At 38.8% G+C, this 24,273-nt stretch overlaps 2 protein-coding genes across 4 annotated transcripts in view; one reads left to right on the top strand and one right to left on the bottom strand.

Moving 5' to 3' along the window:
* Window positions 1–24,273, bottom strand: part of LOC120428354 (raf homolog serine/threonine-protein kinase Raf) — a 165,973-nt gene that overhangs the window by 9,531 nt on the left and 132,169 nt on the right. For 2 of the 3 annotated variants that reach the window (XM_039593357.2, XM_039593358.2), the window contains exon 1: window positions 4,236–5,096. The exons of the other annotated variant lie outside the window; for it this stretch is intronic. In XM_039593357.2, the coding sequence (XP_039449291.1) occupies window positions 4,236–4,583 (348 nt within the window). In that variant the 5' untranslated portion in view covers window positions 4,584–5,096. Of the gene's footprint in view, window positions 1–4,235; window positions 5,097–24,273 lie in introns of those variants that run through there. 3 annotated transcript variants of the gene reach the window in all.
* On the top strand, window positions 9,520–12,150 carry LOC120428355 (pre-mRNA-splicing factor 38B). Its single transcript, XM_039593359.2, has 4 exons — window positions 9,520–9,876; window positions 10,175–10,315; window positions 10,377–10,744; window positions 10,831–12,150. Exons 1-4 carry the CDS (start codon window positions 9,855–9,857, stop codon window positions 11,353–11,355), a joined length of 1,056 nt encoding a protein of 351 aa, XP_039449293.1. The 5' UTR covers window positions 9,520–9,854; the 3' UTR covers window positions 11,356–12,150.

The following is a 24,273-nucleotide window of genomic DNA, read 5'->3' as shown; positions in this document are numbered from 1 at the left end:
TGGAAAACCTTTCAACTGCTTTCATAAGCTTTTGCAGGGAGGGTACATGTTTCTAAGTTTAGATCTTGCTGGCTGATTGCTCTTTCAAGAAAAATCAATTTTGCGAGAGAAAAAAAACCTTTAGATCTAAAGACTGTAATAAACTCCGTGTAAAAGGGGTGTCAAACTAAAAAGTGACCCCGTTCGTTTGACAACAGTTGGTGTCAAAACATCGGGGTTTGAGTGTATTATGAATGTTTTATTATTTCATCTTGCAATAAAAGAAACATTTAGTATACATTGCAATGGGGCCATCCATAAACAATCTCAAACAATCTTTGGTAATCTCAAATGTCAAAATCAAGGTTGCTATCGATAAAATTGTCAAGGCTTGATAACGATAGTTCTTAATCTTATCGACGATAATGGACGATAATTTATTTTTAAAATCTTTCTAAAATCGACTTAATTCATCCATATCATGATAAATTTTCAATGATTTCAATAAGAATATCTTTCTATTGAAAGTGTACTAAGTTTCAAAAAATAAATAATCAAAATTGCTCACAAAATACCGTATTTCTTTCGAAAATACTCAAACTTATATTTTTTGTTAAATACTGCATTTTCACCAATGTTGTTAAATTAACAAACTATCAGCTCTCAATAATAGTAGTTTATGCAACAAGTTGCAAAAAGAGGTTTTTTTCAGCACGAGTCGTACATTTATCAAGTTTTGCACGAGTTCCATACAACATTTTTTGCAATTTCGAAAAACACCCATTGAGTCGAATTTTCATGTATATTGTCAATAAATCGTTTAAATCAAAAAAATGTTGAAAAGTGTTACTTTTCGAAACAAGTGCTAAAAAGTTCAACTTTTCAGCACCCATTTCAGTGCTGAAAAGTAGAACTTTTCAGCATTTATTTTGAAAAGTGTTGCTATTTGATTCTGTTATTTTTGGTACAGAAAAGTAGGCTATTTCGTCGTTCAAGAATGACAGGAAAAGTAAGTAGTTTCACGACGGAATTGCAAAAATACAATTATCAATCGAGAATACTCATGCCCCAAATACAACTGCTCTTCTTTCCGTTTGATATTTTCATCGCCGAACATAGCCGAACACGTTGCAGTGTTTAAACACTCGCGCTTGACATTCTCTTTTTCTCTCTCATTCCCGCTTTCACGATCAATCACAAAAGCCGACACAAAATCAATTTTCCCAAGCTCAGTTTTACGGGACGTCATACGTGGTCGTCTTTTAATCGCCGTCTCGCGTTTTTTTCATTGCAGTTTACGGAGAGGTTGAGAGACTCAGCGGTGAGAGCGCACAGTCGAGGAAAAGGGGAGGAGAGATAAAGAGAGAATGCCATCGCTGCGAATCACGAGACACAAAAAGAGATCTCACAAGCTTTAGTGACGGTCGCTATACTCTCTGATGTTTTTGGTGCAGAGATAATCAAATGATACCTTTTTTATCACTCACTTGTAGGGTTAGTGAATTTTCACGATTTCGCGGACAGCGTGAAATTCGTGAAATTTTAAGATTTCCGTGAAATCCCGTGAAATTTATCAATTTTCTCAAATCACTTCTTTGAAATGGGTAATTCTCCGCCAACTCACACAGCAGTTGCCCCGACCCCTCTTCAATTTGCGTGAAACTTTGTCCTAAGGGGTAACTTTTGTCCCAGAACACGAATCCGAGGTCCGTTTTTGATATCTCGTGACGGAGGGGCAGTACGACCCCTTTCATTTTTGAGCATGTGAAAAAAGAGGTGTTTTTCAATAATTTGCAGCTCGAAACGGTGATGACTTGATGAGATAGAAATTTGGTGTCAAAGGGACTTTTATGTAAAATTAGACGCCCGATTTGATGGCGTACTCAGATTTTTGAAAAACGTATTTTTCATCGAAAAAACACTAAAAAAGTTTTCAAAACTCTGCCATTTTCCGTCATTCGACTGTAAATTTTTTTGGAACATGTCATTTTAAGGGAAATTTGATGTACTTTTCGAATCTACATTGACCCAGAAGGGTAATTTTTTCATTTAGAACAAAATTTTTCATTTTAAAATATCCTGTTTTTTTCTAACTTTGCAGGGTTCTACAAAGTTGTGGAGCAGAAATTACAAAAATTTTGATATCTAAACAAAAGGGGTTTGCTTATAAACATCACGAGTTATGAAAAATATTTTTACTGAGCAAAATGTCGCAGAAAAAAAAATTTATTTCAATTATTTTGGCTGGACAAGATTTATTAATCTTGCTTTGAAATGAAATTCAATTAAATTTAAAAATATAAAATAGATGCAAACTTTTTTGGAAATTAGGAACAATTATTTTTGTGTCAAGTTCAAATTTAGTGAAGATTTGTTTAGTTTATTGAAGTTTAATATATACTGAAGCATAAAAAGTAGTTTATGTGATTTAAACATAAGGTTTTCAGAGATTTTTTTTAACATTTTTCACGTTCCGCGAAATTTCCGTGAAAATTGGTGTTTTGAAATTACGGTCCCCGTGAAATTTGCAATTTTTGAGCGTGAAAAATCACTAAGCCTACTCATTTGCAACACAAAAAACATCGCAATTCTTTGAATACTAATTTTTTTTTTAAATTTGCAATATGGTTATAAAACCAAGCAAAATTTAAATTAAATTTATGAAGCATACACAACTTGAATGTTTGTATGAAGTATACAAAATTTCGCTTCGTTTGATACCAAAATCAAAGAGTCCCTTCTCTCTGCCAAAATTGCATATTTTGAAAATTTAAGTATTTTCGAAAAAACACGGTATTTTGTAAAAAAAATGAATTTTCAAAAAAAAAGCTCTTAAAATACTTTAATAAAGTGAAAAATCATAAAAATTTCAATTCTTTTGATACCCATATTACAAATGTTGAAAATTTGACTATTTTCGAAAACACAGTATTTTGTGAAAATTTTGAGTGTTTATACTAGTAAGTTTACATTTTCAAAAAATACATTCTTAGTGAAAGCATTGGAAATTTAACAAAATATGGTTGAATTGATCGATTTTAGAAAAAAAATAAAAAAAAATGAGTTATCGTCCGTTACCGACGATAAGATTATCGCCGATAGAATTATCGAAATAACGATAACAAGAGATTGCACATATCGACAACAATTCTATCGATTAACATTCTAGGTCAAAACGATCTCTAACCAAAATTATCTTGTCGCCAGTTGTCGCAATTGCATGAAGTGTCTAAACAGTCATAAATAGCTGACATCTAAATTGGTTATTGATACGGATCCATCCAACACCAAAAGAGTCTTTAAAAATAAAGTACAATTTATCACATAAATTGTTAGTTTTAAAACAGGGGTGCCAGATCTTCTATCTTCTAGACTCTTTTGAAAGATATTCCAATTACCTAACCAACGATATGTCTGATGATTGATTTGCACACAGTTTTATTACATATCAAACGATATGGGACTATCCATAAACCACGTGGACACTTTTTTGGGAATCTCAACCCCCCCACCCCCCCTTCGTGGACAATTGTCCATACAAAAAAAAACTTTTTTGTATGGAGCGTGGACAATCGCTTACCCCCCCCCCCCCCCCCAAAGTGTCCACGTGGTTTATGGATGGTCCCTATACGAAAAACTATCGACTCAGAATCGAAACTGATCAAATGGCTGTGTGTTAAATTGTTTGAAGATATTTTGTGTTAGGAGTTAAGAAGGCATCAATCACATAGATATATGATCGAAATCGGTTCAGCCAGTGCTGAGAAAACTGAGTCAAATTATTGTTGTCGTTGGACATACAGATTTTTTTTTACATCCATACACTCTTTTACATTCTAAATTGCCATTCAAATTAGTTAAGAGAATGGCAGGATTTTGACACCTATTCAAAAACAATTTATCGGATAATTATAATTTATCATTGTTGACGCATTAAAAAAAATTATTGAGCCATTCGCTGGTTAGAAAGACAAAATCTACTAATTTTATAACATTAGAGTTTCAGTTAAACAAAATCAATAACAATTAGAAAGATCGAAATAAGCTGACAAGAAAACGAAAGAAAATTATTTAGCACGATTGTAGGAAACTCATATAAAATGATCCACAAGCAATACAATTTCCCCAGAACTCAACATTTCTGCATTCCTTGAAAACACACAACCAGCCATCACAATCAATTAGGGGAAACCCTTTTACACTGCCCGAATCCCCCAACAACAAAAAACACTTCCCCGACCGACAGTGACACTGACCTCCACTCGCTCCTCGGCCGGATCGGGCGGCTCGCTCGGTTCGCTGGTCGATTCCCGTTCTGCGCTCTGCTGCTGCTGTTGTGCCGCCCGCATCTGACTCCTCCGCTCGCCCAGGTCCTGCTCCTTCGTTTCCAGATCGTGCAACTTCGAGGTCAGCTCCTGGTACTCCTCCAGATAGAGGGCCGGCGGCTGCTGAAAGTCGGCAAACTTGGCGTTCAACGCGTCAATGTTCTCCCGCGTGACGAGAATCACCGACCGGATGTTCCGCAGGTCCTCCTCGAGCTGGGACAGCGGATCCAGCGCCAGCTGCTGCTGCTCGTCGTCCGTGTCGTCCGTTTCGACCGACATCCTTCTGAAGGTTCTACTGGTCCGGAACTGGGGGTCCTGAACCTCCTCGTCCTCGTCCTCCTCCTCCGGCAGGAATCGATTCCCGCTGGTACTGCTTTGGGTTCTTCCTTTGTAACGTAAATCCGGGCTGCGTCGTCAAGGTTGTTACCATTGCGGCCCGGTTCCCTGCTCCAACACGAATTTTATCCTCTTTTCCCTGCAAATTCTCACGGCCATTAGAGGCCACCAAAAAGGAGGCCGCGCACTTGTCAATGGCAATTTTTCTCCCTTTTCTTCCTTCCTTGGAACCACTTTTTATTCACTCCAACTTCAACACACCCGCGGCGGAGGAGTCTCAAAACACTCGCGACGATTTTGGCTCTGATCCGCGAAGTGGTTCCGGCGTCCCGACATTGCGACAGTCCGCGGTTTTGCTATTTTTCCGAAATTTCGATTCTTTTTGCGACAAGAAGATCCTTCGTCCTTCGCGATTTCGATCCGCGGACGACGACGACGGCGATGGTTTTGCTTGACTTTGACAGATGGGGGAACCCAGGTGGTGAAAGTTGATGGTGGTAAAGATAAAGGAGGTACTAGAATGGGCTATGAAGAAAACTACACGAAAAATCCAGATTACACAGGTCTGTGTAAAAGTTGACACCGATCGCTTAAAACCGGGAAAATAGAGACCCTAAATAGGAAGACTGGTCTAAGTTTGCTAAATCGATCTGGCAACGTATGTTTCGAGCTTGGCAACACTGATAAGTTTTGCTGGGCGTAAAAGCAAATGCTCGTTTGGATACGTCAAACTCGTGTCTGTGTGGGTACGTCAAATTCACTTCGACCAGTCTCCCTATCCAGGTTTTTAAGCGAAAATGGCGTTCGAATGGTGAACGCCCGAAATGTCAAAATCGCGCAGTAGCACCAACATTAGAAATAAAGTATGGCTGTCATGCCGTGTCACACTTGTTTCATAATGTTGGTACCACTGCGTGATTTTGACATTACGGGCGTTTACCATTCGAACGCCATCTTCGCTTAAAAACCTGGATTTAGGATCTCTACGGGAAAAGACTTGTACACAGAACTGTGTATAACCATTGTCTCTCAAACCTGTGTAACTATACACTCAACCTCCGGTGGTCACTTTTTCGTTTGACACTTTTTTAGTTTGTACCCCGTTGGTTGGTCAAAGTCAAACTAAAAAGTGACGAACTGTCACTTTTTACACGGCGCTCACGCAAACTATCAAAACAAACGTACGCGTGAACTCCGTGTAAAAGGGGTGTCAATCTAAAAAGTGACCCCGTACGTTTGACAACAGTTGGTGTCAAACCATCGGGGTTTGAGTGTATGCACCTGGGTATAATCTTGACTCTCTACAACCATAGAATAGGGATAGGTAGAATTACTACTCATTTAACGACCGGGGGACAAAACTGTGCTGCCTTACTAATGCCAGCGGCGAAACGGGGAACTACAACACCCTGCGCATAATACTGTCAAGAATGTGGAGAACTGGTTGGCACATATATAATATCCATTAAAAGTGTAAAAGACTTAGTCACAGAGTAACCCAGAGAGCACAGTCCGAAGAAAAGTCATTGAAATGTGTCGCTCCGTTACGAGTTTACCCTTTGGAATCATAGCAGCACAAGCGTTATGTTTTGGGCGTTACAGAAACCCAGAATTTTTCTACATTTTATTGTTTTGACAGTTTTAACTAGTGATGAGCTTTGAATTGCCTACAACCAAGGAAGTATTTGTTCCACTAAGTCATTTCCCAAAAAATAATATCTGCGAATGTTAATAAAACTTTGACACTAGGAAAATTCTAGTCTTTTCTGCAATTTCCGCAGAACTGGATACTTTGGATTGGCTGTGGCACACGAGCATGCTGTCGGGGTTTGATCCTTCGTAGAGTTCGATAGCTAAAATGGATTTCGAATTTTCAGATGAGTTCAAATTTCCCACAGAACACTTACAGTCTTACTGTAACGCCAGCAAAATTTGACCAACCTTCAGGGTCTTATTTTCCAAAAGCATACGATGCATTTTAAAAGACATGACGAATAAAATATACGTAAATTACAGTGCTCTTTTTCTGCAGAAAATAAAATCGACGATAAAATCAAAGTTGGGATTAGTCATCTGTTTCAAAAATGACTGCAAATGTTTCTAGTCACGAAATTGAGGGAAGTCAGAGCATCGATGCAGACATTAATGAGAATGATTATCTTAAAATGAAAATTTAAAAAAAAAACCAACATGCTCAACATAATAGACATAGTTGTGCCAACAAATGCATGTCTTTGTTGTTCCCTTGTAGACATTCGCAAGAAAAAAAAACGGAAAAATTATCAACACCAGCATTTGCCCATAAGTCATGCTAAATTACCACCAAAAGTGATCTGCCACAAGTGGAAGTTTTGGTTTCAATAGATCGCTGAACCGGCACAGGAAATTCCTCCAAAATACCAGCACTTGTTTCTTTATTTCTTTCTAAATGATGATTTGTGGATTTTGGCAATTTGCTCAATTCTGACAACTTACAGACGCACCTTGTCTACTAGATCGCTATGAAAAATATGTAACGCTCTTGATAACGCCACAAACGTCAGTTTTCTCAGAGGCCTACGATAATCAAAAGTGTTGCTGAAGGGGGGATGTACCACGATGTACCGCGTAACGCAACCATAAATGAAATGCCAGTGTTCCCTCTGGGTTACTCTGTGGCTTAGTGCTTCTTGCGGCGCTCGTGGGAATTGACAGCTTCAGAATGAATGTGGTGCGCCAGTAAGAAGATATTGAGAAAGAGTCAAAAGAGGGCTAAACATTGAATGTTACGCCCATTTAAAATGCTAGTTTTGATTAAAAAAAAATAAAAATATTTTTTCGAAAAGATCGGAGAATTTCACGAATGTTTCATGTTTTAACATTGAAAATCGAACCATTAGTTGCTTAGATATCGTCAATAGAAAATGGTGGGATTTTTGGTTAATACTGAGAAAACTTCAATTTTCCTGTTTCTTTTAGTTTATGCCGCTGTACCTCAGCAACCAGAGGTCAAATATTCAATGTCTCTTAGATAATTTTATAGAAAATTTTCTGAACTTAAAAAAAAATATTTACAGGAATGGTCACTCATGGTCACTACTTTTAAAAATTGAAAAACTGCAAATATTTCGATAAAATCAAACTTTCGGTAGCTATATCTTGAAAACAGAGCCCTTTATCAAAAAATCTGTAAAGTTCTTTTCGATTGGAAATTCAATTTTACATTGAAAAATTACATCAAATTTGTTTTTGTATAAAATTTTGATTTTTTTTTCCAAAAATCACTATTTTTTCAAAAATTTATGACTCGGCGACAGATTTTTGACCATGTTTCTCTATGGCTCAAAAGTTGCGGGTTTTTGTCCCCTATCATATCAAAAAATCTCGAAAATAAAAAAATACATTTTTTGGGTAATTGAGTTTTAGTGAAAAATAAGTTGATTAAAAAATTGGCCATTTTTTTCCATGTACCTATTTCTTCTCAATAGTCCTCAACAATACTTACAACTTTGCCGAAGACACCAATATGATCAGAAAATTCAGTCAAAAGTTACAGCTGTTTGTATATTTACGTACCATTTTTGTATGGACAGCAGCCAAAATTGTATGGAGACTTGTATGGGTGAACCAATGACACAAAATAGCTTATTTGGTCATAGGGAAGGCCCCCACAAAAATAAAAATAAAATATATTTCCGGTTTTGGTAGAGAATTGCTCAAATGCTTTGGTGGATTTTTGACAGTTCGAAATATTTCAAGAAAATTTACCGTGGTTAACCTAAATCAAATTAACAATGCAACTCGAATCTCGCTAAATCGTCGTCAAATCCCGGCTCGGACAAACAGAACTGGTGTTCGCTTCCCTTCGGGATTCGATTGCTTAGGAAGTAAGACACCTTACACGCACGTTATAAATCACTCAGTTTTCGTCAAAACCGAACCTACTCAGAAATGAGTAAAGGGGGCAATTATCAAATTTGAGTAAATTTCACTCAGATCTAAGTGAATATCACTCAGTTTTCGTGGAATTCTGAGTGAAATTTATTCAAATCTGAAAGATGCCCCCTTTACTCATTTCTGAGTAGGTTCGGTTTTGACGAAAACTGAATGATTTTAAACGTTGGTGTAGGAGAGACAATTTGAAAAAAGACTTCTATAAGGCTTTCTAGGCCCAGTGAAAAAAATATAATTCAACTCAAAAATGACGAACTCCTCGTCACAGTGTCCTGATGTAAACAATGATCGAGCTGTAGCTGTCACAGCCCTGCGAAGTATGTTGGCTGACATATCGGGCAGTCAGTCAAATAAACCAGCTAGAAGTCGCTTGACAAAAAAAATTGCTAGAAAGAGATAGGAAACCTGATGCAAACAAACGTCCAGCTGTCATGTAAACATACTTTGAATGTGTTGGTAAATTGGGTCCTAAAATGAAGCTTAGATTGCTGATATTTTTGTTTACAGCGATAAAGCTTATTTTTCTAAGTACAATGACCCTTTGTACGACCACAAAGAGTTTAAAATGGATTTTTAAATCAATTTTGAAAAATTAACCTCGCGGTCCTTCTTGACAGAAAAGCTCCTACTTGACAGCTCGTTCCAAGGGGACCATAGTTGATCCATCGAAAAAATGTTGTCTTGTAAATTTTTTTTTTTTTTGAGTTAAAATGAAAAAAAAGATCAGAAATGGTTTTTAATCGTGTTTTTTACCGTTGTACATAAAAATTGATACAGGGCTTTAGTACCCAATTTCTTACTAGAAAGCCTTATGCGGAATTTCTTACATTTTTATCCGAATATTAATCATTACTTTCAACATTTTCCACTGTGTAATCTAGTACTACAACGTTCCCCAATTCCCTGGTGGCGAATCACGCTTCGTTTGACAGCCGCTGAAGAAGAAGAGGAAAACGTCTGGAAAAGGAGGAGGAAAAAACTCGTCGTCGGTCTGGTTTTGGCATCGCGGCAAATTTTTTACAGTTTTATCTCAAAATTTCGTCCCAAATTCCGATCGGTTTTAGGGTTTCCGGTTGCGAAACGTGACCACAGGCAGAGGAAGCCGGTGTCCGCAGTGGAATGTTTACTCTAGGGGATTGAAGAGGCTTCTAATTTGAGCAACACATTTTGGAAAGCAAGCGGAGAAAAAAAAGAAGCGGCTCATTCCGGTAAATCGCCGCCACGCCACAACCCTTGGAGTCTGGGGACGTCTCGCTTCCCTAGGCGGAACAGTGGGGAACCATGGATTCCGAATATTATGACGGTGAGTAATCGTTTGGAATTGCTTTCTTTTAAAAATGTGTTTTTTTTTTCTCGTTCGGGTATTCGGTACAGTGGTCCTCCCAATATAGTCACCCCTGAATTTTTTTAACACTTATTACAAATGCTTATGTTATTCAAAAAATTGAAAAAAAAAATAAATAAATTGAGAATAACTAGTCAGGTTTATTTTTACCAACAGGACCGTGTAAGGTTGCGCCAGATTTTTTTTTAAATTGAAAAATAATTCTTATGTAAATTTATTTGGTTATTTTACTTATAAACATTACGTATCTTTCCAGACGAACAGCAGCAGCAGCCGAACCACCCACCGAAAAAGTCGGCCAAGCAGAACAACGCGCTGCCGCTATGGGGCAACGAAAGTACAATGAACCTTAACCCGCTGATCCTGGCCAACATCCAGGGATCGAGCTACTTTAAAGGTTTGCTCTTGAAACTCGATCCGTTTTCCACAATCTAAAAGCTCGTTGCTCTCTCCAACAGTGTCCTTGTTCAAGCTGAAAACCTACCACGAGGTGGTGGACGAAATCTACTACCAGGTGAAGCACCTGGAACCGTGGGAGCGCGGCTCGCGCAAAACGTCCGGCCAGACGGGCATGTGCGGCGGGGTTCGCGGCGTGGGAGCGGGTGGCATCGTCTCGACCGCGTTCTGTCTGCTGTACAAGCTGTACACGCTGCGGTTGACGCGCAAGCAGGTCAACGGGCTGCTCACGCACACCGACTCGCCGTACATCCGGGCGCTCGGGTTCATGTATTTGCGGTACACGCAGCCGCCGGCCGACCTGTACGACTGGTACGAGGAGTACCTGCTGGACGAGGAGGAGATCGACGTGAAGGCGGGCGGCGGCCAGGTAGGTACTTGAACATGGAGAAATGCTGAGTTGGTTGAAGTTGGTGGGGAGATTTAATGGTCTTCTTTTCGTTACTCATGTTCCAGAGCATCACGATCGGGTTGATGTGCCGGCAGTTCCTGACTAAGTTGGACTGGTTCTCGACGCTGTTTCCGCGCATTCCCGTCCCGATTCAGAAGCAAATTCAGCAAAAGCTGGAGCAGTTTGCGACTGAGAATAACGTCTCGTTTGCCGAGGCTGCCAACCCCAACGAGCGGTACAGCAAAGCTGGCGCTGGGCGATACGAACGGCCGGGGGCGGCTTCCGCGCGAGGGGACGATTATGGGGAATCGAGCAGGGGTTCGGCGCCGCCGCCACCGAAGCGCTCCGAATACTCTGGCCACTGCGATCGGGGGGAACCGCCGGCGGCGGGAAGGTCGGGAAGGTATGATCGCGACGAGGAGAGTTGGCGATCGAGGGCGGATCGGGACCGGGCGGACCGGGATCGACGGGAGAGGGATTACGATCGCGGCAGGGACGATAGACGGAGATCGCGGTCGAGGGATCGCGACAGGTATCGGGGAGGGCGGGATTACGATCGAGATCGGGATCGTGACCGTAAGTACCGTTAGCGTAGGTTTGCTTAGGACAAAACGTTTGTGCACTTGAACGAGCGAAGCGCACCGATAGAAGAGAGAGAAGTTTATCAAATTATAACTTATTTCAAATTTGAAACGCGATTCGGGACGGAGAAACGTAAAATACTTAAAACTCATACTTTTAGTGAAGAAATTTAGAAAATTAGGAAAAAAAACCTTCAATTTGACATTGGTTTGCAAACGCTCAAAAAGGACAACTAATCTTCATCGGATTAAAACATTGTTTCAGAAGAATCTGCTTCGCAGATTGCGTCCCACTTTTTCAACACGACAAAATGCTGAAAACCGAGTACCTTCACGCAGGCGAATAGCACAGCAACTTCATTACGGGATACAGATTTTCATTTCTTACAACTCACACACTTTATCTTTTCAATTATTTCACCTTTTTCACTCACCTCAACAGTCTTACAAACACACACACAAACTCATCACATTTACCTCAATACAACTTACAAGCATAAACACAATAGAAACGGGACGGGTTGGCGAATATCCGCGCCGGAAGTGCTTCTTCAATCCTCGTTAAAAATCATCACAAAGAGACATGGCGGGAAGGGACAACGCAAGCTAATTATTTTGCTGTTGGTAGGTTTTACGATTGCAGTTGTTTAACGTTACTTTAACAGAACGGGTAGAGAGAAGAAATCAAAAGTTGTCCCTGTCCGGCAAGAAGCGCATTTCGGTCGGAATCGTCGACCCAAATTATCACCACTACAAATAGCACCTAATTTCATTATCATTTCACAAACTACACATTATTCACAAATAAAACCAATCGAGAAATTAAAAGTGAGAGTGTGTGCGTGCAACATGGAGTTAAACTTTTCAAAGTGCCATGGTAACCTTCACAGCAACTTCATAGAAAGTTTAACTCCATGTTGCACACACTCTCACTTTTAATTTCTCGATAGAGAGAAAGTTGCATCGCGAACGCAGCTAACACACAAACCACACAATCTACAAAACGAGAAAAGAAGAAAATAACCACGAAGAGATTCTACCTCAAACGATAGACTTAGACTGCGACGCAAAACAGTGCTGCTGAGCGAATGCGTGCGTGCTGTCCAATGTTTTGTGTGAGCCTTCTAGAAAACATAAATTCTTACAAAAAATAAACTCACAACCCACTTTTTTTGAAAAGCAGCAAAAAGACGCGAAAATAAAACCTAGATCGGCTAGTTCTAGAGTGTAAGGTAAAAACAAAAAACAAAGCGCACCTCCGCGAATTTAGCGTTAGGTTAGCGAATGCATCAATTGGTAGCAGCAGAAGCAGCAGCAGGTTGACTAATGATTAAGAATGGTCGTGTTTTTTAAGTTTCTTTGACGATCGTCTCTTTCAGGTGAGGACGAGTGCGAATGTGCGGTTATAATACGTAGTAATATTCGAGCGCGAAGCACACAAAAAACACTCACCCACAACTACCTATTGTAAGAGCATTGTAAAGGCGGAAGAACTGAAAGAAAATGATAAAAAAAGAGAAATAAAGAGCTGAGCGAGCGATGTTTCAAAGAAATGGGAAAGAAATTGTTATTTTATCCGAAAAATTTCCTTGAAATCTGCAGGCCAAGGATTGATACCTAAGAGCATGCAATGTCATTGACCTTGTTGCGTGCTCTTCGGTTGACGTCCACGTAAGGAACATCCTGGAAGGAGCGTAACTAACTACATCCGTAGTTCTGTTAGATCATCCGAATTATCTTGATCAGAACAGTATAGCTCTGGTTCCTTGCAAGTGTCCTATTTTCTTACCTCCACGTTGGCTTGGTTTTCATGATGACCTAGCTGGTGGCCTGTGGAAACGGATCGTAAACCTTTGACCACCGCGGGTCAAAGTCGAGACGGCTAAAAGAAAGGGGCGCGACAATGTGGGGAAGGGAAGTAATTTGTGATTGTAGACGGTATTGTTTTGATTCGCAGTATGTTGAGTCAACTGCTGTGGATGTACCTGAAACATCGCACAACGGGGTTTCTCTTCTTTCCGTTTTTATCTACCATTAGAGAGCCTGGAGCTTGTTAGAGAACGGACGTCTCAGGCCTGAAGTGCCAATCGAGGCGCGGAAGCTGTCAAGCGGAGGTGCCTATCGAGCAAAATCCTTTGTCTTTTGCTCGATTGGTACCTCCGTTTGAAAGTTCTCGTGCTTCGATTGGTGCTTTTGGTTTGAGGTGTCCGTCCTCCTCTAATAGGCTCCAGGTTCTCTATCTACCATTTATATTCTGTTTATTTTGTTTCACTGATTCTCTAACACGTCTTCTGTTTATTATCGTCCATTTGTTTTCGATTTTATTTTCTTGATTCTCTTATTTCTCAACGCTTTTCCACTCTATTTACTAATTGATGCTGCTGTAACAAACTGTCTGTTTTCCCTTAATTTGGTAGCGATGTCAATTTTGTTTATCTTTATTTATCTATTTGAATTATTTTTCATCTGCCCTATAAATTGCCCTTATACAATCTAAGCTTGTTTGTTGCCTCTATTTATCAACGAATCTATGACATTTCCCAGAAACCCACATTCCCGAAGAGACATTTCCCCGAATGCCACATCTCCGAAAAGACACTTTCCCGAAATGTCATTTACCCGAAAATCATTTCCCCGAACGATCCATTTCCCCGAACGGCTACATCCCCGAATGGCGACTTCCCCTAAAAACCATTTTCCCGAATGGCCACTTCCCCTAATTTTCCACATCCCTGAAAATCATTTTCCCGAATGACCATAATCCCGAACGGCCATTTCCCCGAACGCCACTTCCCCGAACCCGGTCAGGCGGGTATGGCCGTTGCCCAGAACCGCGCGCGGTTCTGGACAACGGCCATACCCGCCTGACCGGGTTCGGGGAAGTAGCGATCAATAAAGTATCATGTCCACAATAGAGCTTTATGACGTTTCGCGTACGCACACTAGTGCACCATTTGATTTTGATGGCAGACAAAATTTAACCTCACTTAATTTTTGTGTACGTACACGCAATACAAACGAACGTTGATTACTCTATTGAACGTTCAAAAAATTCCGAGCTTCACTTGAATTTTGAATATTCAAATTGATGTAAGTGCGACAACTGGCCAAAGGGATTTCAGGTCAGAACGTGTTTGACACACGTTCAGGCCCGACTACCGCAAAAATTTGTAATTGTTACTCGGGACCTTGGCAACCAAAATCAGCTGTCGAGCTTAAGTATAGCCCCTAAACTACTTTAAAGTGATTTAGTTATTTTAAATCTAAAATGGCGGTGATGAAATATTCAAAAAATGCTTTTTGTAATTCAATAATTAACTATTTAGATTTGATTAAAAGTGTTGGTCGCAGAACTCGAATTGGACGTAAAAAAATAAAAAATAATTGTTCAAAGCCTTCATCTAGCCAAAATTGATATAGCATAGCATTAGCATAGCATTGGTGTCTACCCGTAGCTGCTACTTCGTTATTGACCAGGACCCCCAAACATTGCTCCGTGGACCACAGATGAAAAGTAGGAACCAATCATCACCCCTTCGCAATTTTCAAAGGTCCCTATCGTGCTGATCAATACCGACGCCGGCCACGACCAGTGGTAAGACACGGGGAAGTGGATGGGAATGTTAGCCGATACTTGAGTGATGGGACCGCCAAATCGACTGCGTCTCCGACAAAGTATCACATGAGTTTTGAGGGGTTAGTAAGATGGGTATGAGGTCAGGATTCACTGTGGTAGGTGATGCGACCATGAGCAATTTGTTTATGGGTTGAAATTTTAAAAATCTTAGGCAGCCGGCTGCGGAAAGATATCTATCTAGGGATTTAAATATAGTATTAATTCGACCGCGATTCTCCAGAAATTCTCCGTCGGCGTGCCTTCCGATCAACGGTGATGTAGGAAGGGCTTCATTCATTAAAATTATTTTATATCATAGGCCTTAAAACATATCCGTCGACGTGCCTTCCGATCATCGATGATATGGAAAGGACTTAATCCAGCAATACGACTTGCTTGTCTCAAAAAACAAAAATCGGATCGTTTCTATCGAAAACTATATAAAGAGAACAAAAATAAAATTCATCGGCCAACGAACGCGCGAACAAAAAATAAATGAAAAAAGAAGAAGAAGAAATCCAATCACCCCATGCACTCGAACAGCGACACAAAAGAGACGGAAAATAACACGAAAAAACAGGACTGAGCGTCCACACCGGCACCGCACTACTGATGCCATTATTTAATTATAATGACCAATCACCCCATGCACTCGAACAGCGACACAAAAGAAACGGAAAATAACACGAAAAAACAAGACTGCGCGTCCACACAGGCACCGCACTACTGATGCCATTATTTAATTATAATGACCAATCACCCCATGCACTCGAACAGCGACACAAAAGAGACGGAAAATAACACGAAAAAACAGGACTGAGCGTCCACACAGGCACCGCACTACTCCCCTCATCTAGCCAAAATTGATAAAGACAAATTAGTTCAGTTAAACAAAATCTAGAACAAACTGAATCCTGCGCATCGAGTCGTCGCATGAAGCTATCGTTGCTGTTCTATCCTTACCACGTAGATACCGTTTTGGAAAATTGTCCTTTGCTGAAAATGGCCGCTACAAAAAAATCTTTTTTATGGAGCGTGGATGATCTCAATAAGGCTTTCTAGTCACAAATTTACCAACACATTCAAAGTATGTTTACATGACAGCTGGACGTTTGTTTGCATCAGGTTTCCTATCTCTTTCTAGCAAAAGTTTTTTGTCAGGCGACTTCTAGCTGATTTTTTTGACTGGCTGCCCGATATGTCAGCCAACATACTTCGCAGGGCTGTGACAGCTACAGCTCGATCATTGTTTGCATCAGGACACTGTGACGAGGAGTTCGTCATTTTTGAATTAAATTATATTTTTTTTACTGGGCCTAGAAAGCCTTATACCCCGCACTCTTGAAGTGTCCGCGTGGTTTATTAATGGCCTTCTACGGTAATTTGTTTTTTTTTAATCTTACAAAACACGTAGGAGAATTTAATATTAACGTCATACTTTTATAACAAAATCCCTAAATAACAATTTAGTTTATATGTAGGTCATCATTCGGAAAAATTGATATTTTGGTGAAGTAACCATTCGGGTATATGTAAATTCGGGAAAACGGCAGTTCGGTAAAATGGCCATTCAGGTAAATGACATTCGGGGATATGGAATTTTCGGGAAAATGATTTTCGGGGATGTGGAATTTTCGGGAAAATGATTTTCGGGGAAGTGGCACTTTCGGGGAAATGATTTTCGGGGATGTGGAATTTTCGGGGAAATGATTTTCGGGGATATGGGATTCGGGAAAGTGGGATTCGGGGATAAGGGATAAAACCTTATCAACTATTGTTAATTTCTTTATCTACTTCATTAATTACTATCTTTCTTTTGCTATTGATTCTTCAATAATATATTTCTTTCACTGTCCATTGTTTTCAATCTTCACCCTTTTCTTTAAAACAAGTGAGGTTTGAGCCCTTACTCAATTTTTGGAATGATCAAAGAATCAACAGAAATATTACTATTGTACTTTTGAAAAACTTTTATAAAATGCTTAGGACCAAAAATTGTAACAAAACACCGCGACAAAAGAAATAGCAACATATAAACACGACTCAACACTAGGAATGATTTCAGGAGAAAACAATACACAGTAAAATAACAACTAGTTTTTGAATTCAAACTAAATATAAAACAGTGTTTGCTTTAATGAAAGTTGATAGGCACACATTAAATGGTTAGGCGCTTATACTTACATCAAACCCTACGTAATGTACCACCCCCGGCCGAGTTAAAATGCGTAACCGGAAAAGAAGGTGTGCATGCCTGGCACGAACACTCAAAGCGTGTTCTAGCGTGTTGCTCGTACTGACTCAGAGCAAGGGTGAGATGTAGGTGTAAGGGCAGTGCGTGTTCGTCGGGAACCTGGTGCATAAGATCGGTCAAGGCCCGTTCTTACACTGAAAATTGCGAATTGCGAATTGCGAAAATTTCCTTGAAATCTAGATTAAATTTTCAAAAGGTCCTATCTGTTTTGAAAACTTAATCTAGAAATATCAAAGTCATACTGGTGATTTCATCATTAATCCTCTCACGCTCTTGACTATGCCCGATTAACCTTCCTACGGTATTGGGGTCCTTTTCGGCCTTTTTGAAAATTAAATTTGCCATAACTTTTGCTGTATACGTGCTAGAGCCTTGTAATTTTCTGACATTAAATTTATAGTATAAATACTCATTTCACAAAACAAATAAATCTTGGATGACCCCTAGGGAAGCATTCATAACAAAAGTTACTTTAAAGGTTAGGGGTCCTTTTCTGACCGTAGATTGACATATCTTACAATTTCATGAAGTTTGATACGTCGGATGATAGGGTTTCTCTCATATTCCGGAAGTGTTCCCAAGGGGCCACCGGTAACCGGTTCCAGATTGGCGAGGATGGCCCAGCGATTAACGGCATTATCAAAGATGAACATTTCTTTCGATTTCATTAAGTTTAATATGCAACATGATGGGTTTTCAACAAAAAAATAAATTGGCCGTTCATCGGGTACCCGGGAATCAGTACCAGGTTACCCGGAAGTGGCCACTAACTCCCCAGAGTGGTTCTGGCAATCGTGTATTGTGTTTTAGTAAGTTTTATGGTTCAATTCCAACTATCATGAGAGTATTGGTATCACATAAACGTGAAAAACAGTAAAATATGAACTTTTCGGATGTTCCGGATTTCCGGAACCGGTAGGTCATCTGGCCCTGATATTAATATTTGTGGTCAAAGTACAGGTATACACCTGTCGAATGCAACCCGGAGCATCCTGATTGGTTGAAATTTGCCGGAGATACAGGTCGTCAAAGTTGGGGTCTCAAAAAGGCCTTTTTTCGGTTGTAGCCGATTCCCGGTGGCCACAGTGACCAAATCCGGTTTTCCAGGTCGGTTTCGGAAAGGGGACGTTCTATACTTTCATTTGTGACCAAAAGAACCGGAATCGGTCTAAAACTCGATTTTTTAAAGTTTGGGGTCGAAAAGGACCCCAATACCTTATGTGTAGGCTTAGTGATTTTTCACGCTCGAAAATTGCAAATTTCACGGGGACCTCTATTACAAAACACTAAATTTCACGCAAATTTCGCGGAACGTGAAAACTGTTAAAATAACTATGAAAATCTTGTGTTAATGGGCTGTTGGGCTATATAAATATATATATTGAAACAAAATGTAGGGCATACGTTTCCTCATTTACTGAACTGCTTTTTTAATATTCGACTAATAAACCTAAAAAGTTTTTGCTGATTTGCTTCTGTTACATCATTTTACATTTTATTGAATGTCATATCAGAACAAGATTTAACAATCTTGTAAAGCCAAAATGAGTAAAATAATTTGAACTTTCTGCAAATAAAAGCCCATTTAAAATAATTTGCAAGGTTTTCATCACAAATTTCAAAAACTAAATGTAAAATCAATAGACAAAAGTAATCTAATTTGTAGTGAAATCGAAATTTGTATTCAAAATGTGAACATAAAACAAAAAAAAAGTTTTTTTTTTGCTTTCACGGGAATCATTCACACAAATAATCAAGTTTAAACAGGACTCAGAAAAAAATTTAAGTGTTTTTAGAAGGTGATTTCAAAGACAAAAAATACTCTTCATTTTATTTTGAATAAAACAAAGCTTGATTATTTTAAGTTTTCTTGAAACTATACCTTTCAAATAAAATAGCAGTAAAATTTATATAACAGCGAATGAAAATATTACTAAATTTAGTTAGTTCCTACTTACTTACTTTTACTGCTCAGACAACCCCCGGGTCATGAGCTGTCTCCAGATGCGCTGCCACTGAACTCGGTCTTGGGCTGCTACTCTCCAATTCCAACTCGGAACTCCCACACTTCGAAGATCTTCCTCCACTTGGTCTAACCACCTTGCACGTTGCGCCCCCCTACGCCGCGTTCCAGACGGCTCCGAATTGAACACCAACTTCACCGGATTGATAGTCTGGTTCGGTTGGCGCGCAACCAGCGCGTCCGGCATTCTCGCGACGTGTCCGGCCCACCTGATCCGGCCAGCTTTGGCGACTTTCCGAATGTTTGGCTTGCCGTAGAGTTGCGCCAGCTCGTGGTTCATCCTTCTCCTCCATACCGTGTTCTCACGCACGCCGCCAAAGATCGTCCTAAGCACTCGCAGTTCGAAAACTTCAAGTGCTTGCAGGTCCTCCTCGAGCATCGTCCACGTTTCGTGCCCGTAGAGAACGACCGGTCTTATCAGCGTTTCGTACATGGTGCACTTTGTACGCCGGGAAAGATGACCAGACCGTAGGGTCTTGTGGAGTCCATAGTAGGCACGACTACCGGTGATGATGCGCCTCCGAATTTCTCTGCTGCAGTTGTTGTCAGACGTTACCAACGAACCGAGGTACACAAACTCCTCCACGACCTCGAACTCGTCGCCGTCGATCGTCACGCTCGGTCCTATGCGAGCCCTAAGGGACTCGGTTCCTCCTGCCAGCAGATATTTCGTCTTCGCCACATTCACCTTCAATCCAACCTTTTCTGCTTCCCGCTTCAATTCGGTGTACCGCCTGGCCACCTCCTCGAACGTCCTGCCGTTAGTTCCTAATAAAACCTGAAAAATCTTAACCATTTTTCATATGGTTCATATCAAGCTTTTCGATTGAAAACTAATAAAAATTACTTAAATAGTCTTTATGCACGAAATATTTTTGGTGTTGATATAAAAAAATGATTTCAGAAATTTATAAATTTCACGAATTTCACGCCGTCCACGAAATCGTCAAAAATCACTTATCCTATATTAGTAATTCAACCAGGTTATTCACTTCCTTAAATCTACAGTAGTTCAAAAGATTATTTTTATTCCTTTTTGAGTTTGATAAATTATTTTGAGAAAAATCCTTACAGTTTCACAAAACATAAAATTTCACGGAAAAAGCCAAATTTCGCGGATTTCACGCTGTCCGCGAAATCGTGAAATTTCACTAACCCTACTTATGTGTGATTTTTTTTAATACCAAGGGAAGGTTAATACCAAGTTAATACTAATTTTTGTGTTTAAAAAGGAAATTTCTGTTTTACCATTTTCAACTTGCATTGGTTTTCATAGACTGATTTCTGGCAATCATTAAAATTTAGTTTATGCGACAAGTTGCAAAAAGAAAATGTTTTCAGTAAGAGTGGTAAATTTATCCTACGAAGTTGGCCGAGTTGAATACACATTTTTTTTTTGCAATTGAGGAATTTGTTAATTTGTATGAAAAAATCAAATCAAATTATTCGCTCTACAGCATTGCCTTGGTGTTCTCGATTGCGAGATTTCTACTCGAAACTAGGGTGGCCGAAGGCTTGATTGTTGAGGCAATTGCAAAACCTCTTTTTACACTTTAGCATCCATCCACCCCGGGATTCGAACGGACGATCTTTGGATTGCTAGTCCAACTGCCTACCAGCGACTCCACCGAGACAGAACCCAGGGAGACGACTCCTACACCTGGACTGAGCTAACGACCGAACCTCTAGATTAGACCGGGGCTAACATTTACTTTCCTGTACGACGGAAGGCGTGAATCAGACAAACTTCGTGTCGAAAAATGTCACCAGGACCTTCTTTAAAAAAAGATTGAGATATCTAGGTATATTTATGATTTAAAATAAAAATCAAATCAAATTATTTTTCATCAAACACGGCATGTGGGGCAAATCAGAACAAATGAAACGAATTAAGACACTTATTTAGCCTTTTTTGCATGATGTTTTGAATAACTTTGGTTAAAACAGGAACAGAACAAAACAATTTCACAGTACACTGATTTTTAAATTTTTTGCTCTAAAATCTACTTACCTATTCAGACTGTATTCCTGTTTTTTCCTAGCAACTTAAAGATAACTTGTAAAATATGTTTTTTTTGCAAATATTGTTTTTTTTTTGTAAAAGTTGAACTTTTCAATACAAGTATCAATAATTTTTTTTTGTAATTTTAACGGTGTATTTGTTTAACTTAGGCTGGTACAAATTTTATTTAAAGTTTTTGTGCCCCCCCTTCAATGTTGGCCCGAAAAATCAGGGGGCGAAAAAAATATTTTTTCAAAAAACTTCAATATTTTTATGAAAATTTAAGTGCAATTAGTTAAAATCAATTTAAAATGAATTCCCCTGCGTTTAGAATCATTTTTAGCATGTTTGAATTGATTTAAAAATCTTTTAAATTTTTGAAAGTTAAAAAAAAACAAAACAAAACAATTGAACAAGTGTAAGTAGTTTTTGCAATTCCACTGTGAAACCGTCAACTTTTCCTGTCCTTCTGGAGAAACGAAACGGCCTACTTTTCCCTATCAACAATAATAGAATGGAAAATTAATACCTTTTAATAATAGTGCTGAAAAGTTCTACTTTTCAGCACTTAAATGGGTGCTGAAAGGTTGAACTTTTCAGCACATGAATCGAAAAGTAACATTTTTCAATATTTTTTTTTTGTTTTGAACGATGAATTTACTAAACACATGAATGTTTGACATAAAATTCCATTAAAGAAGCGTTTTTCAGAATTGCAAAAAATGTTGTAAGTAACTCGTTGCAAAACTTGATTTTTTCAGCACTCGTCGTATTTATCCAACTCGGTAAACCTCGTTTGATAAATGTACAGCTCGTGCTGAAAAAATCTTCTTTTTGCAACTTGTTGCATAAACTACTATTATGCAACAAGTTGCAAAAAGAGGATTTTTTTTTAGCACGAGCCGTACATTTATCCAACGAGGTTCACCGAGTTCGATAAATACGAAGAGTGCTGAAAAAATCAAGTTTTGCAACGAGTTCCATACAACATTTTTTGCATTTCCAAAAAACACACACTGAGTGAAATTTTATTGCAAATTTTCATGTATTTTGTCAATAAATCGTTTAAATCTAAAAAATGTTGAAAAGTGTTACTTTTCGAAACAAGTGCTGAAAAGTTCAATTTTTCAGCACGCATTTGAGTGCTGAAAAGTAGAACTTTTCAGCATTTATTTTAAAAAGTGTTGCTATTCGATTCTGTTATTTTTGGTACAGAAATGTAGGCTATTTCGTCGTTCAAGAATGACAAGAAAAGTAAGTAGTTTCACGACGGAATTGCAAAAATACATTTTAAAACACTTTTTCCATGCAAATGTTGAAACTATGGCATGTTATTTTAATATTTTTATTTTTTTTGCCCCCCCCCCCCTCGACTTCGGCCAGAGCCGAGGGACAAAAACTTTTAAAAATATTTGCATCGGCCTTATGAAAAAAAATCAATTCAAAAGTCGATAATTCAAATTCAAAACTTATCTAAAATTTTACATTGACTGGTGTCATTTTATTTGTTGTCGCCTCTTGTTTTTTAAAGATATTTTCAAATAAATTTTTCAAGCTTTTCTGATCATGTCATATAAAAAAGAAATATATTTATACAGCAATTCCATTTGAAAAGAGCCTAAACCGATCGGGATCAAAATTTTTCTGGGGGTTCCTTGGCCAAAAAAAACGCCGAGTTAGGGTGGTCTGAAAAATGGCAATTTTCGTCATTTTTCGCAAAAACCTCTTTTTTCGAAAAATTATCTCTGCGCCATTTCATCCGATTTTAGCTGTCTTAGACGCAAAAGAAAGGTGATTAGTTTGGATATTTGGGAAAAATAGTAAGAAGTTTCAAAAATTTAGCTTACTATTTGAAAAAGTCGCATGAAAACTTTAAATGGCGTTTTGACCGTGTCTGGACCAAAGAGCTATCAGACATAGGCTAGATTTTTGAAACTTCTTACTATTTTTCCCAAATAGCCAAACTCATCACCTTTCTTTTGCGTCTAAGACAGCTAAAATGAAATGAAATGAAATGAAATGGCGCGGAGATATAATTTTTCGAAAAAAGTGGTTTTTGCGAAAATCGACGAAAATGGACATTTTTCAGACCACCCTAACACGGCGTAGGTCACCCTAATGGCCAAGCAAAAAAAAAACGGGTCTAATTTTTTCGGCCAGGGAACCCCCAGAAAAATTTCGAGCCCGATCCGAGGACTTTTGTTTTTTTCCTTGCTGTTTTCGTGGGGAATTGCTGTATAAGTTTATTAAATTCATTTCAAATCCAAATCACATCAAAGAACAAAAAAAACTTATTTTAATTCTATTTAAGCAATTTGAAACTTGTCGTCCTTGTTTAGATTGAAGAGTAGATTATCACCAATTAATATGATTGAGCTAATTCTATGATTTTAAGCTTGAAAAACATAACAAATATAATAAAAACATAGATTTTATGACTGTTTCATAAATTTCCCGGGATCCCGGGAATTCCAGGGATTCCACAAATATTTTTCCCGTTTCCCGCGAAATTCAAAACCCGGGAAATTTGGACGCCCTACAGAATGGGCCACCCTAGGATTTGGATTTAAGAATGGATTTAGACCAACTATAAGGCGTAATATTGAATGTTTGGCCCATTTGACATGTTAGTCTTGATTAAAAATTTTTAAAAATATATTTTCTTAAAAGATCGGAACATTTCATGAATGTTTCATATTTTAACATTTTTTTTCATAACTTATTTTTATAGGTCCTTTTAGGTGCTGTGACTAGGTTAGGACCGAGGGTCAATGGAATTTTAACATTGTAAATCGAACCATTAGTTGCTGAGATATCGACGATAGAAAATGGTGGGTTGTTTGGATGAGACTTGGAAAACATTACCGTAATCTGGGGTGAATCAGGACTACAGTCTGAATAGGGACAACAGGTTTTAGAGAACTTAAAGCTTTTAAATTTGGAAATGGATGTACACATTTTGTTGGCCTGAGTCTGTTCTAACCGGAACCAACCAGAAAAATCAAAATATTGTGCTCCAACATGGTTAAAAC

This window comes from Culex pipiens, chromosome 2 (genome assembly GCF_016801865.2).
Source record: "Culex pipiens pallens isolate TS chromosome 2, TS_CPP_V2, whole genome shotgun sequence".
Lineage (NCBI taxonomy): Eukaryota > Metazoa > Arthropoda > Insecta > Diptera > Culicidae > Culex > Culex pipiens.
This window is presented reverse-complemented; position numbering and strand designations above follow the sequence as displayed.

What these genes read in the sequence shown, in the direction of transcription:
- LOC120428355 (XM_039593359.2), top strand. Translation starts at nt 9,855, where the DNA reads ATGGATTCCGAATATTATGACG. An exon ending in GGATTCCGAATATTATGACG is followed by an intron (nt 9,877 to 10,174) that starts GTGAGTAATCGT and finishes GTATCTTTCCAG; the next exon opens with ACGAACAGCAGCAGCAGCCG. An exon ending in GGGATCGAGCTACTTTAAAG is followed by an intron (nt 10,316 to 10,376) that starts GTTTGCTCTTGA and finishes TCTCTCCAACAG; the next exon opens with TGTCCTTGTTCAAGCTGAAA.